Source organism: Takifugu flavidus, chromosome 5, assembly GCF_003711565.1.
Source record: "Takifugu flavidus isolate HTHZ2018 chromosome 5, ASM371156v2, whole genome shotgun sequence".
Lineage (NCBI taxonomy): Eukaryota > Metazoa > Chordata > Actinopteri > Tetraodontiformes > Tetraodontidae > Takifugu > Takifugu flavidus.
Window position 1 is genome coordinate 15,810,561 of NC_079524.1, and position 15,878 is coordinate 15,826,438.

The window sequence follows — 15,878 nt, forward strand, 5'->3', positions numbered from 1 at the left end:
ATACATCAGAAATCCACCAGCATGTGGACGTCACCAGCCCGTAATGATCTATAGGGAACGACAAGAAAGAGAAGTCACCTCAGAAAGTTCAAACCTTTAACAGAACGCTTCTCGAACCAAAGGAGAAACATGCTGTCAAGGGGAAAAAAGATTTTATAAAACGCAAAGTACATCCACATATAGCTGAAGGGATCACATATTGCTGGAAAAAACATATGGTTGTGTTATATACTGTATAGTGACTATAGTGACCAGCAAATACATTAGGAGGTTAAAAACAAGTATAAAATTCCACCAAGGGATTACAAGGTAATACCATTACCAGCTCCTGGGAGACCATCGCTTAAGAGTTCCCAGCATGCCAAGTGCAGACGGACCCGTCTCAACATGTGCAAGCTCAAAAGAAAACCTGCAAATACTAAACAGGAAGCACGTAAATACTGAAGGAATCCGCCTGGAGAGCGAAAGTGGCGCACTGATCTCCCAAACAGATCAGAGGCGAAGATTTTTCAGCTAGTTTCCTTGGTTTGTGCTACTTCTCAGTGCTTGAGGATGGGAAATGCTATTCTTTGTTCCATTCCAGACTTGCAGTAAATGTCAGAAACTATGAGTAGTTATGTTCATAAAGGTTCTCGAGACTTTGAAATTGAGATGGATTGCAAAGGCCTCCGCCAAATCTCTCCCGTTATTACGCTGCTGTATGATTTCTCTCCCTCTGGGACGTTAACAGTTCACACTGATGAGATTTATCAGCCTTTAGGAAAACTCATCTTTATATGGAAATTTATATACATTGAATTTAATCACATTGGTGCGAACTCAGGTGCAGATTTGACAAAATGTGATGTCGGTTTCCCTGTTTGAAGTTTGGATAATTGGGAATGTTATTCAAGCCTGAGTCGTGGCCCAGGGGCGCGCCTTCTCGCGGGGGGTTAAATGACATGGTGTCTCACAGGAGGGGTCCATCTGCGCCCTGACAATCTTGATAAATGCCCTAGACACAGCTTTTCTTTTAAACTCATACCTCCGCTTATGGATTATGACATACTGAGGGAGCGGGACCGCTTTCGTGTCAGACATGCTCACCTTTGTGGTGACACAGTAAACTTTTCAATCGGGCAAAGTGCCCTCCAGCCAATAACACACGCCCCCCACATTACCATGGTGTCACTTTCTATAGGCATTAATTTGTATTCTCTGACGCATCAAACCTCAAACTATCCAGGAAAGAGCCACATTGCCTGTTAAGTATGATGGAAATGTAGAAATGATCTGCAGCTGCGTCTGAAAACGCATTTCCATAGCAATTTAACTCCCTGGCATGAAGACCTCATGACTCATCATGTCAGCCAATATTATATGAATAACAATGGACAGAACATTAATAAGTGTGTGTTTGTGTGTGTGTGTGTGTGTGTGTGTGTGTGTGTGTGTGTGTGTGTGTGTGTGTGTCTGGAATGCAGTGATCTTGTGTTTCCCCACAGCAACATGGTGAAGAGGAGTGCACCTCTCGTCTCTTCATCTTTGTGTTCTGGGCATAAAATGCAGACAACCAATTGGAAGCTCATCTTCCCTCCCTTTAAAACCCACATGCACTTTCACCTCCGTGGATTTATGGTGGTGGATTTACCAGGAAGTGGGAATGGATGTTTGCCTGCAGATGAAAATGATCTGCTTGCGCATGAAGTGGAAGCGCTTCAGCAGGAGGGGGAAGAGCACCAGTCAGAATATGCTTTATTTCATTTTAAAAGGATTAAAACTATTTGGATTTGCAATAAACAGAACAGTGTTGTTTTTTCTTCCTAACATGAATTACTGATGTGATAAACACATGTCGAATAAACTGTTTTAACCAGAACGGTGTGTGAGGAGCGTGTGCCGGGATGCTCTCCAAGGTGTTGCTTCTGCTTCGGCTGTATTTTACACTTTTATCTGGTTTCCAGTTAATGAGAACAACGCAGCTACAGGTCACATGACAACCGATCCCTTTATAAAACAACGTGCATTTGCTATTTAAAAGCAGTCAAGATGATGATACCTGCTTTATTATTAGGAAAAATTTCCACAATTTGAAGAGATGTGGATTATTTTTACCTTTTCTCTGAAGCTTAAGACGATTATTGATTATTTCCTCTCATTAATAAACAGGCCTGTCACTAATGTTGTGGTCTTCTATGCAGTATAAACCTCTAACATGTCATGACACAATGCGAGGCAGCTTATTAATGCATGCTAAATGGATTTCTTCTGGTATGGATTTGTGCATCCTTTTCCCATCATTGTAAATTAATCTCTTATTTTTAGTCAGATGAGTCACTGCTGTAATGAAACAGTGTCACCTCAGTGTTGCTTTAACACAGTTTTCGATGCCCCGGCTAAGAGTGTGGCTGCATTTCCAATGACAATTCCAATCTTTAGTGGGCAAAAAATGCTATCCATCTCAAAAAACACATTCTGAAACAAAACAAAGCACTTCATTGGATGCCCGCTGAGAAATGTGTACATTATGTTGCGTGAGATCAAAACAGCAGGGTTTTTTTTGTGATTGTTCAGAGCCACTCGTGTGTCTTTAGAGCATCAGCTGGTCAGGAAGTTGAGCTTCAGGTGGCTGAGTGAACCTGCAATTTACAACAGCTGAACCATCAGCAGCTCTCTGTTCCCATTCATCAATGTAAAACACGCACGCACACACACACATGCACACGGCCTTTTAGCAGCGCCAATGAACTGTTTGAACGCCGCTGACTCTAGGTTTTACTGCTAGTCTGTGTGGTGTACATGTCAAGATGAGGATTCAACCTCACAGCAGTCGTGAGTGCTGTCACTGATGGCATATGTTTGTCGGTGTCATTAGCTCTCTCGCTAGCAGCTGCTCATACTGGCAGCTGAGCCAGCCGCTGTTCCATCTGAAATCTGAACACCCCCCACGCAACCCCACCCCCACCATCACCACCACCTCCTGCTCTCTTTCCTGACAATAGCTTAATAATGTCATTTGGACGCATGGTATAGTGACATTATTACTTCATTGTGGCAGATCTGTTCGAACGATTTTTTTGCCTTGTGCAGGGCATTATGCTGTATTGCCAATTCCGTCGGAACAAACGACCGCGGAAAACAGTGGCGCACGGGGGATGGAGCCAAAGCGGACCCAGCTGAAAAGGAACTTCTGGCAGGAAAGTTACAAGGGGGTGCACTTTTCGGCAAAAATTCCCCAGGAACACGAAGCGGTTGTCCCAAGACCAATTCCGCAGGCGAAGCATCCAAATCCTCTTTAGGAGCTGAACGCAAACCGAGCATCACCCAAAGTAAACGATCTACCCAGCTGTCATCCGAAAGCGTGGCATGCAATGCAGACTTGAGTGAACGGTGAAAGCGTTCACATAGCCCGTTAGCCTGAGGATGGTACGCGGTAGTACGGTGAACCTGTGTGCCCAACGATCTAGCCATAGATGACCAGAGTTACGAGACAAACTGAGGTCCCCTGTCAGAAGAAATGTCAGAAGGGGAGCATTGGGCACCATATGGAGCGGAGAGGCCCATTGGCTGTTAGAGCGCCGCACAATTCCCAAACGCTCCATTGTGGCGAATTCCTCCTTAACCGTCGCCAACTTCACAGCGTCGAGTCGCCGTGCGCGTGCAAAAATGGGCGGACCCGTGGTGGGGATGAAGTACTCCACCCTGTGCTTCGTGATGGCCGTGGAAAACGCGGGCGTAGTAAGCGACGGAAAATCCCCCAGCAATCGCTGAAAAACATTGCCCGCCGCAGCAAAACTGGCAGGTGCCAGCGGCCCAGGTCTTCCCGTCAGACATGGAAAGGTGGTAAAAGACACAGCATCGATTAGACGTTGGTTAGCAACATCCACTAACAGACCATGAGAACACAGAAAATCTGTGTTCTCCAAACAGTATTGGAAGCTAACACAAAGTCCCACGTAAAACTGCGTCCAGAAAAACAAACAGTCACCGACCTGGTACCAAATGTCTCAATGGAGGAACCATTAGCGGCAGTCAGTTGGGGGCCTGCGCCTGAGGATGACAGGTTTGCGCCGCCTGGAGGGAGGAGGCTCTTCTGGGAGCCAGAATCCACCAGGAACCGCTGGCCTGACAGGGAGTCTTTGACAAACAGCAGCTCCTCTTGTTTACCAGCACCCACAGCTGCTACTGAGCGCCGCCTTGTGGCCAAAATGCTGGTGGAAAAAACACAGGTCACTTTTCCTCCTCTGGGGGGAAACGCCAGCCACCATCGCCTGGTCTGTGTCCTCTGGTACCAGCTGCCGGGAATCCGCCAACACGCTCTGCACGGAGGTCCTCCTAGCAGTCAGCAGCACACGATCCGCTTCCTCAGCCAAACCACGAAAATCACCTGCAGCCAAACTCGGGGAGTTCGCCAAGGCCGCCCGGACCGGATGTGGAAGTTGGCGCAGTAAAATGTGCGGGAAAAGGAACCCGCCCTCATCTGGGCCTAGCAACGACAGCATGCTGTCCATAAGGTCCACCGCCAAACCATCACCTAAACCCAGCAGGAAAAGCAGTTTATCCGCCCTTTCCGCAGCGGATTGGCTGTACCTCCGGAGCAGGAGGTCTTTGATCGCTGTGTACTTGCCACGCGCCGGCGGGTCCCGCAGCAGCTGCATGACGCGGCGAGTGGATTGCTGGTCCAGAGCCGTGACCACCAAATAATATCTGGAGTCGTCCTCGGTGACTCCTCACAGGTGGAACTTCGACATGCTGGAGCCACGGGACCGGGTCGCTCTGCCAGAAGTCGGGCAGCTTCACGGATGCGGTGAAGCTAGCTGGCTGCGCGTGTCTGCTGCCTCGAACATGTTCAAAATGGGGTCACCAATGTAGCAGGAAGAGGAACGACTCGGACGGAGCAGATGGTTTGGACGTCTTTATTCTGCATCCACCAGAATATACTAAATGGCGCGTCGAACAGTGCATCAAATCAAGGGCTAAACACGCCCATCACCCCATGCATCACCTGGGTGTGAGATACACCCCTATGTGTCCGCCACAAGAGCGCAGATTATGTTCACTGGAGGGCCACAGGAGATTTTTCTGTGTTTCTCAGCTACAGGGATGACATTTGAGTTCACGTGAACCCCAGTTTGAGGTAAATGTTAAAAATGTTTATATGTTTTTATTTAAAGGGGAGCAGAGTAAAATCACATAAAAAAGAATAATTAAAATAAAATAAGCAATAATGCATCCAGCACAAAGTTATTGTGATTATCTACAATATTGTTTACGACTGTGATCCACACAACATATCCAGGGTTTTAAACCTTGGTTTTAATGTGACAATTGGACTATTAAATGAAACACACAATGTGTGTCAAAATTATGGTAAAAATGATGTATCTATTTCTATCACTAAGTTATGATTTTTTTTGTTTTTTTTTCTCGCATAAAACTGCCAGCAAAAATGATAAAAATCCTTTGAGCGCATATCAGACATACCAGTCATTCATTCGAGAGAGCTGGGAGAAAAATGGCAGCGAAAGCCACATTTTTCATGAAATGAATGATTAAACCATGCAGCTCCGCTCATATTTTTGTGGCAGTGTTGCCTCTTCCCCTAAACCGTCTCCAACTCACGATACCTGTGAGACAGTGAATGTAAGTGGCCAGATGTGGGTCGGCGTCATTTATTAATTCATGCAGTGAATTCCCCCAGTTTTCAGTACAAAAAGGCACATTCCCCCCACAGAGCAAACAGAATTCTGTAAAGTACCCTGCATCAATCTTCTGGGGAAGAGCAGAGATCTGCTGCCGCTTCTGCTGCTGTGAGCCCCCCCCAGATCTGATGTAATCTATGCATTTGCAATGACAGGCATCGCACTCTCAAACACCAAGTTCTTGCTGAACGGCGGCGGCTGATGGATAATGCAAAGCAACTGCCGTAACTGTAATTACATCTCTTCCTCAATGCTTTTCTGCATCACAAACTGGATTTCGGGCTGTGGTAGGGTCTGATATTTTCCCTGCACTACACTAGTCCATCGTTATTTCAAACTGGTGGTAACGCTACAAACAAAAATGGGAATGGCTGACTATCGCTCATGTCACAGCTCTAAACGATGGTGCCGTGTTGGGAAGCAGGATGCTGCAGTTGCTAAATTGATCTATGACACAAATGTTACTGTTGTGTTTTAGAGGAAGAGCCAAGCTTGTGAAACAGGGCTCAATGGTGATTGATAACAAATCAATGGCTCATATATCCAACAAGCAGGCTAAACACTTCCTGTTTGGTGGCAAGTCAACATCCACTCTTCATATTTTCATACTATTAAGAAACAGTCTATGATAAGGACTGCTAAGACACATCAATGACACAGTTTATTACCTCATTATTTTTCGGGTGTTTTGCATCCCACAGCGCCTCAGGTAGAACAGGTTGTTTACTTGTGGGAGGCAAGCTAAAGAGGAGCGCTACTGTTGACACTGTGTTTCCCTGCAGTGACACAAGCCGTTTATGAAGTCCGACCAACTCAATGCCTAAGACACATACAATCAACATTTAAGGTTCACCTTTTAACATGTTAAAAGGAAAATGTTGTATTTTCAACAGCGCTAACAGCCACGGGAAAGATGTAAGGGAGGAAAAGTGAGCAGAAATCTGTAAATGGAAATGGGGAATAATGGCAATAAAAAATATATTTTAGCAGTGGCAACTCCTCTGGCCTTTCAAGGTGTTCAGACAAAGTTCAGAGATACCACAATGGAAAAAAAATACTTAAAAAGAAATTTAATTTATTTGGTGTTAATAGAAACCCTTTTAGAGGTCATCGGGTGAGTGGCTTAAAGGAGCCCCGGAGTAAAACACAATCTACATAAAAAAGTGTAGACTTGGAATACGCACGTCTAACTGTGGGGCAACATTCCCGCGACTGCACATCCATGGCTCAAAGGGATTTAATTCAACAAAATAATGATGACACATTTCTGCTGCCATTGGCTCATTTCCTTCACATTTAAGGGAAGAAGAAGAAGTCTCTGAACTCATAGCTGCACGCCTAGAATTTACCAATGTCAACAGGACTTTGCTCGGGAGTTAAAATCGGCGCATACAGATGCACGTGCTGCTTGCCAGCAGGGGCAGAGGGATGTCAGGGGCCACAGAAAAATCCTGTCAGAAAACAGAAAAACCAAGCCAGGCGTGATTTTTGCTCAGTGCCTGGATGCTTCAATGTACATGTGGTTTTAGCCCTTTACTTAGTTGTTCAGTTAAACCTATCCTGCAGGCAGCATTACTTGGCTGCTTTCAGAGTGTTTCCAATTAATTTGGAATGGACACTGAATGCAGCAAAAGAGCAAATGATTCATCATTTCCTAGAGAAAGCAAGTAAGTTTCCATTTACAAGCACCAAACTTTATATACAATCCCATAACATCATCTTCAGTGAAGAGAAAGCCAGATCTTAGTTTGACTGATATTCAGTAGCAAGGCACTGCTGTTGGAGCCCTTCCACACGCCAACACTCAATCAATACAACACACCTACCAGCTCTCCATGGCGGCATAAAGAAGGGAAGGAAACTAAACACCCTCGTGTTAATAACACAAGCCAGTCAGACCAATGTATCTCTCTTTTTATTTTTTTGGTCTGGTCGGACTCGAACTAGAAACCCTCCAGCTCCCAGCACTGCCCGCTACAGATCCTGCCCTCAACACTTTAATGTGCTTTCATGGGAATGTGGGTGCAAGGTCATGAGTGGGAAATGAAGGCCAGACCCCCCCCCACACACACACACACAGCTCTTATACAGAAATACAATGATTAGTGTCAGACTACAAGCTGAATAACAACCATCAAGAGCACAATAATGGCACTAAATTAGCTTTGCTTTTCTTGCCACAGACAGACAGACAGACTGACTGACTGACTGACTGACTGTTGAAACAGTTGAAAACACAGGATAAAGTTGATGCAGTAAAACAGTAATACAGTAAATACAGCTATAGGCCGAGGCTGCCGGGGGCCAGAAACATGGTCACCTGACAGGCCTTTGTCACCCTGCTGGGTCATGCTCTCCTCTCCTCTCTCTCCTCTCCTCTCCTCTCCTCTCCTCTCCTCCTCTCCTCTCCTCTCCATTCTATCCTCTACCTGTCCTCCCCCTTCTCCTCTCTCTCTACCCAGCCGGCCATCAGCAGGAGGGTCCCCCTACATGAGCCTGGTCCTGCTCAAGGTTTCTTCCTGTTAAAGGGGAGTTGTTCCCTGCCACTGTTGCTTGTTGGAGGTCAGGCCCTGGGATTCTGGAAAGCGCCTAGAAACAATTTTGATTGTAACAGACGCTATATAAATAAAGATTGATGCATTCATTCATTCAATTACTAATCAATCACCCTCGATTTTTTTTCTTTATCTACTTCTTATTGAAACCAAAGTACCAGTTGATGTTTTAGATGTAACATAGAACAACACATTTGTGAGTAGAGGGAAAACCTGTTTTGATTTAAAGGATGATATTGGTATATCAGCTACCTTGTTAAATAGGGACACTTGGGCAAACATGTCTAACATGAGAAACATTCAGAGTAATATCATGGAAGCTGTTACTGGTTCAGGCCTTTGTGTATTTCTATTAAAACATGGTATTTCAAAAGATTTTTTGTGTCTTTGCCCAGCGACTCTTTTTACGCGTCTCGTGAACCTTATACTGGGGAAGAAGTGGCGGTGAAGAAGAAAGCAAAGAGAATGTCAGCTCAACAGATGAGATAGCTGTGTCTAATCCCATTCTAAATGAGCTCCATGGAAATGAGTGTGATTGGGGAGGACAAGACGCAAGAAAAAATTGAAGCATTGTGCATTGTGTAACCATCACAGGGCGTCTTTGGTCTTCTCTGTGAAGTGGCTTTGACAGCTTTGGGGATTAAGGAACAGTCCATCGTACATGGCCCAAACACTGGGGATTATACTAAATATGCTCGCCTCTACGGGCTCTTCCACTTAGTAAATCAATATAGTATGATTTTCTACAGCAACGCTAGCACATGTGACTGCGTGTGTGTGGGGTGGGGGTGGGGAGTCACAATACAGACAAAGCAGGAAGAAAATGCCAGCATGAAAGGCAACAGCAGCTCCTGAGCGAGGGAGGAGTCAGCTGCCAAGTGCTGCTCCCTCAGTTTGCCCAAAGCTCATTTTCTAATGCCGATCAAGGCGCCAGAGCTCCACCAAGAACCATGCACATTCGTAATCTATTACATTTATGCTGGCATAATTGGTGATGACCAGCCTTCTCCCTTTTTCAGTTTGCAGGCATGGGTTTTAGTGATCGTGAAATAACATTTTCCCCAGAGAAAAACATTTGAGCAGCACGCTAATTCCCTTTCTATTTAATTTGTGACGGGAAAAAAATAAATAAATGAAATGCTGCTGAGAATTCTGGCTCCACAGATCTAAATCCATACATTCACATTGCTGTTTGCTCTCGCGAGCTGCAAGGCAACACAACATCTATCATGCTCGGCTCATGATTGTTCATTTCCGGCCAAGATTATAACAGACTATGTTTTTTTGTTGTTGTTGTTTTTTTAAGTAAAAGGGATGTAGATAAAACAGAACTGCACCAAAACGAGCATCAGGAAGAGAACATTTGGCATCCTGCATAAAAGTGAAAGCCTATTTTTAAGACTGGCATTGTCAGAAGTTATTACATGAATAAAGCAAAGGATGGAAGAAAATGCCACTTAGGAAAAGATTAATGAAGTCAATAAATCTGTATGGCTGTTGTCATTTGAGCAACTGTCAGAAAAGTCATCTTCAGCTTCCGGTTTTACAATCATTTCTTGAAGAATACTGGTGCAGTTTCATGGGCCACAGTGTTGCAGTTAGACTATAAGCTTGCAGTGATCAAACAGGGTGTGTAATTAAATCCCTGGATCTGTCTACTCCACTGATGTGTTTCATATAGTGCTCAACAACTCCATCTTAACTTTGATTATAAAGTTGCAGCGATGCCACGTGTCTGGCTTCTCAAGGGAGTGATGTAGAATTTAAGTGGAACAGAAGCTAAAGCTCCCATAAGTTGAGCCTTCACCAAATCTGCCTCTAATCCATAAAATTACACCTGTCACTAGAAAGTTTCATCTATTAAACCGCTTCTGGATCCATGAAGAAGAAAAAAAAACCATTAAATTACACAAAGGCCTTCAATCAGCACTTAATTAACATAGCAACCTTTCCCCCCAGTGCTGGAAAATCACTTTCCTGACGGCCAGATTAGCACAAAGACGTGAAAACAGATCGGAAATGTCCAAAAACAACTTTAATGCCATGTCTAGAGAGAACATAAAAATGCAAATCAAAAAAAGGAAGCGAATGGGGAGGAAGTGGAAGGAGTGAGAGAGTCTATTAATGTCCGCTCCCCATCGTGGGCTCACCAAGCATCACATAACCTTAATGTCAATGTTCGTAAATAACTGCTCGCTCTGCATTCACATTATCCTTCAAACGATGATGCAGCAGTGAAGAGCACTAAAACACTATTGAACCTTATAAATGCAGCTGTAATTTTAAAAAAAACACAAGGTCTGCAAAATTTGTTGCGAATATTTCTGTAATTGCCGGTGTGATGTGAATGCAACCGTTCTATCAACCAGTCACGACCTCGTTTGTGTCTGTGAGGACGGGGTCGTTTGTGACAGGAAAGCAGACATCAGTGTCACATGCATCGCAGTGAAACACAGAGGAGGATGAAGGCCATCAAACAATTTCTTTTCCACCATAAAATAGTCTGGAGAACCGGAGAATGCAGCTGATAATGAAGAGAACAGAGAAGACACAGATGCAGTCTTGGTGCTTAAATGAAGGCAGTGGCATCTAAAATAGAAATATGTTCCAGATCCTGCCGATTTATTTAAAACCAGCTGAAAGCCTTCACTAAATGATGCTAAGGTTTGCCTAAAACTCAATAATGATCTCAATAATAATTATAATAATATCTATTTTCCCCTTCTACCTAATTTCCCCTTAAAATTGGAAAATACCAGCAATGACTAAGAGACAGAAGGAAACACATTAAAAACATCCTGTTTTCCGTTGACGCAAAGTTAATTATCAACTGACCTTTGCAGATCATAGCTGGACTCCTTTCTGCGGCAGTGGAGAGTTACCACCCGATGGCCCTCGCTCCTCACATCCTGGCTGACGATCCACTGGGTGGGGTTGCTGGGACGAGCCCCCAGAAATGTTATTCCTTCTTTCAGCTTCACCCTGCACAGAAACAAATAATAAGATGTGTCTTCAGAAGGAGAGCCTGCTGGTCAATGATTATTATTTTCTACCACTGTCACATTTAACGGATGGTTTATTGTCTTGTCTGCAAAAGCTGCCTCATCTGTTCGGATCCCCAAGAGAAGAATCTACCCGTTTTCCTTTGAACATGTCCATTTCTTCCTGCAACTCATTCAATCATCACTCCAAGACCATCAAACACCTGTGATTTCCAAAACTCACATCTGACACAGAATGTACTAGTTTAGTCAAATTCACTGAATGAAGAAATACGTCTGAGTCATTAAATGATGGATTTGCTGTTTTTTTCATAATATTAGAGCTCACTGGGATGTGTCATTATGCCACCACTCTTACCTCTCAGTAATAGCAGCACACACTGAAAAAGACATTATATGAAAAGGTCTTTTTGACTGAGGCTAAATTACAGCATCAATGGCCTTGGAATACAAAAGAGGAAGGTGGCCTTAGAAAAAGAGGGAGAAAAAAACATTTAAAAAAATATCCCTTAAATACTGTGAAGTATATTCACGGTGGAGAGACCTCAGAAAGACAGCGCACATGAAATGGATTTAGCGTAATGTTGTCTAAGGGTGACAGCAAAGTTCCAGCATCGAAGAGATGACTAAATTATAAAAGAAGGTCACGTCTTCAAACTCAGCCAATCCATAGCAGACTGGCAGATTAGACCAAAGATAGACACTTGCTTTCATCTTGAATTTAGAGCTGGATTTCCATATGCGATATGTGATTGCCCGTCCATATGCCAATGGACAGATCTGCCCTCGCCACTCATCCATCGTCTTTGATGTCTTATCATGTTGTGAAGAAGGTTACATATGGAGCAGTAACTGGTACTATGGCAGATGATGAGCTTTGAGTTTCTACAGAATCAACAGCCTTTGACTTATTATTATGGCAGTGTGTGTGTGTATGAAGAACACGTTTTATCTGATGGCAAAAATAAATCCTAAAATGTTTGGAGCAGTTCACTACAGCAGTGCGACATACAAGCGCGACACCTTCGGTCCTCCTCAACTTTAACACGAGTGCTCCACTCCAACAATCGCAAACTATGAATGTGTGTACATCCATTGTATCTCCATTAACTCGTGTTTATATTTATCTACTCTTGCAGCCACACGCTGCGCAATATCAGGACGTACCAGTAAATAACATTCCGCAATTCTCCGCTAAATTTGATGTGCAGGTAACAGACAGGAAAGACAAACGTCTCACATCTGCACAGCTGTAGAGCAGCAGACAGTCATGAGTCCAGCCAGGCTCAGCAGCTGCTGGCACCCTCTTCTTGCAGCATGTGTAATCATTGGGATGCAGGCAATTCGCAGTCCTCCCTCAGTACCATTTCAATCCACAGGTAATGTGGCACACGTGGACCATCCGGTCTGGTAACATGTTTTCCACAGTGGCCATTGAGAGGGCTGCATGGCTACACCGGCTGTAGCACAGGGCTGTTCTGGCCGTATTACACACTGTCACCAGGGGATGGAGAGTGCTGGTAATGCTGAGAGCAGGTGGTTTTTGGACGTGTACAGGTTTGTCCATGTCTTAAAAGAAATGTGCTTTTCCCACAACGGCAGGATTGGTACTTGGGAAGCAAAGGTGTGTGAATAACATGCATTTGGAAATGGTATCTGAGTCTTTTTTTTTATTGTTTAATGCATTAATGTGTTGTAAAATGTGATTTGACCTTTCTCTAAGTCAGGGGTATTGAAAAATGGAATGTTTCTGAAATTTTTTTTTTTTAAAAAGACAACATCTGGACGTTCTATCTTTATTGGATCTTGAATCGTTCAAGATTCAAATGGAGGCATAAAAAAATAAGTGAATGCTTGCAATTAATAACCGCATAAGATGGGAATTAGCTTTGTTTTTTTAGGTTATTAACATAAGGTTTTACATACCTTTTCCACAAGAGAATGAGACTTTTGTAGTAAATTAAATGTATGCAATATTAGATCACAGTTATTGACAAATTAAAAAAAAAAAAAACCCGTGAAATTCCAAAATGGTTCAGATACTTTTCTTGTGGATAAGGATAAAGATTTATTTTGTTTGGAATCCATGTGTATTTGGTCAGTGTGGTGAATCATATTAAACGGATCCAATTAAATTTAATTGCAGACTGTTTTGAAAGCTTAGATATTTTCTAATATTGTGTGTGTTCATAATAAATATGTTGAATGAAGGACAACACTTCAAATGCTGCTGATAATGTGGTTTAGACAAGACACAGAAAGAACCAAAGACATCTATCACTGTTGTTTTTGTGGGCGTGAACATTTTTAATTACACATAATCCTTCGCTGATTCAGACTTAATAATTTGCCTTCTTAATAGGACACATTGTAGGCAAAGAAAACCAAAAGTATTGGCTATTTTTATTCACTTTTTTCAAAAAAGAATGTCTATTTCAGAATAATGTTGGAAGTGTCCTGATGCCCAAAATTTGGCCAGTTCCTGGAGGAGCTGATGTGAGAATTAGAGATCGTTATTATAGATCCCGAATGCCATCTCTGCAGTTCGCTCAGTCTCAGTCAAAGCAGGTTCAAACTGCCGCTTGTTTAAACGTCTCCATGAACCACTTCCACAGTCACATATATTAGCGTGTGCTTGACACTGACATTGGAAATATTGGATTATATATTAATATATGCTCTGCTTACAGTTGCTTTCAGCAGGTACTTTTTCTGGATTGTGTTTGTGTGGTTGCATCATTACGCCAAATGACCTCTGGAAATACATGTTTTCTATAAAATGAATTATATTAAAGGGCAATTCACTCGAGACTTGTGTCAAAGAGAGACAGACTTCAATACAACATAAATACTGAACCCACAGTGCTTAATTATCCTGTATACAATTACAGTTACTGTCATGTTAGAGGAGCTTTCACCAATTCAGCCTGACAAACACACATGAATTGTGCAATAGATTCTAAAAGAAAAAAAAAAGTCATAATATTATGTGCAGCCGCACTTGTGACTCCCAGCTATTGAGACGCAATTGTCTTGCCTTCATCCTTCAGTTTCCCAGTTTGTACCGTGGTGGGACTGGAACTAACACACGCGCCATCCTCACTGTAACTGTTGTTCTAGTGGAGATAGTGGCCTTGTATGTTTTTACACTTCAGCTGTCAGGAACTTCAGTGGGACCTTAGAACGTTTTAAATACAGTCAGTTCCCAAAGGAGAAGCAGACATTATCGGACGGTCTTTTTATTGACTAACTGGTCAGGTTGTCTTGGGAACCAACCAGCAGGTGTCCTCCATGTAAAGTGGAGGTCAAGCAATAGTGTCTCTTTGACGTGTCTCTTTCACGTCATTCATGTAAAATCAGACAGAAGTTAAGGCTGTATGCTCATGTGTAATTATTCCTCTTAATCAATTGTGCAGCAGCCTGAGACATGTTAAACAATGTGGGTAAAAGAGATGAACTTGTTCTGATGTAGCCTCACAATCATGATGCTGTTTCTACAGCCATCAAGCACGTCTGCAGCTGCAGAAGCACAAGAAAGGACTGATGTTCTCCACAATCAACATCGCTGATCCAAATTGAATGAGAGGCCCTCTGATAGAGTACGTAAAAACGGTTAGGGCAGAAGCAGTGATGGAAAACAAGATAAAATGAGCAAATGGATGAGCATTTAATAGTGCCACCACTGTTGCATTCACCCTGGTGAAATGTATTTTCCCCTGTTAAAAGTCATCTTCTACAACTTAAATAGGAAAAATGCACAGGCTGAATAGTACTTAAACATTCTGCCCAAGTAAAAGCAAAGTTTCAGAGATGCAGTCAGAACACATTTGTGTCCTTAAAACTCATCTTTGGATTTAAAAAAAGGTGAATAAATGAATGACGTTACAGTGAATGGAGCTCCTGCAACCACCTAAACTCATGCTGTTGTGGGCTCCTCTGGGGCTCCCTGAGTAAACAGCGATGATATATAGACGAGAGCAACTTCTCAGCGGGGCAGCGAAGGAAATAAACATTTCTGGGAGCAATTCAATAAGGTTGTGGCTAGGTGATAATGGGATCCCCAGCCAGTGGTCTGTGTACTGAACCCAACCTTTACTCCTGATGTCTCTGTGGCTTTGTTTCCATACACCACAGAGGTTGATGAACTATTCTAATTATTTTTCTTTCCTGACTCCTCAGAGGATCATCTAGCATCAACAGCTCCTCAAGGAAACCTTTTTTTCTATTGTATTGTGTCATCCCACCTACATGATCAGGGAATCCAGCTGCTCATTGGCACAAAAGCAGGACAGAAAGGGCTATTTGTGGGAAGAGGACAGTACATTATACATCGATTGTTGTTGACGGCTAATGGAGCAGCACGATAACACATGCAGGGCTGATCTGCTGCTTCAGAGAAAACAGTTGACTCAAGTGTGGATTTTTTATGCACAAATCACTGGAAAGTAAAAAATAAATTAGGCCAAACGCCCACAGACCAATCCCAAAGTGACACATCAAAATAGACTTGTGTTGTTCTTCCATTAAACAACGAGCTTAAAAAGTTTTATTTGGGACTTTCTTTGTGTCGATGTGTTTGTGCTTCATCTTACAGTCTATGCAGGCATCGTGCTGTCAGACATTATCACTGAGCAACAGTA

General features: G+C 43.1%; 1 protein-coding gene across 2 annotated transcripts in view; it reads right to left on the minus strand.

The window, feature by feature from the left end:
- Positions 1 to 15,878, minus strand: part of si:dkeyp-14d3.1 (transmembrane protein 132C) — a 133,416-nt gene that overhangs the window by 56,035 nt on the left and 61,503 nt on the right. For both annotated transcript variants that reach the window (XM_057033532.1, XM_057033531.1), the window contains exon 3: positions 11,072 to 11,218. In XM_057033532.1, the coding sequence (XP_056889512.1) occupies positions 11,072 to 11,218 (147 nt within the window). The remainder of the gene's footprint in view (positions 1 to 11,071; positions 11,219 to 15,878) is intronic.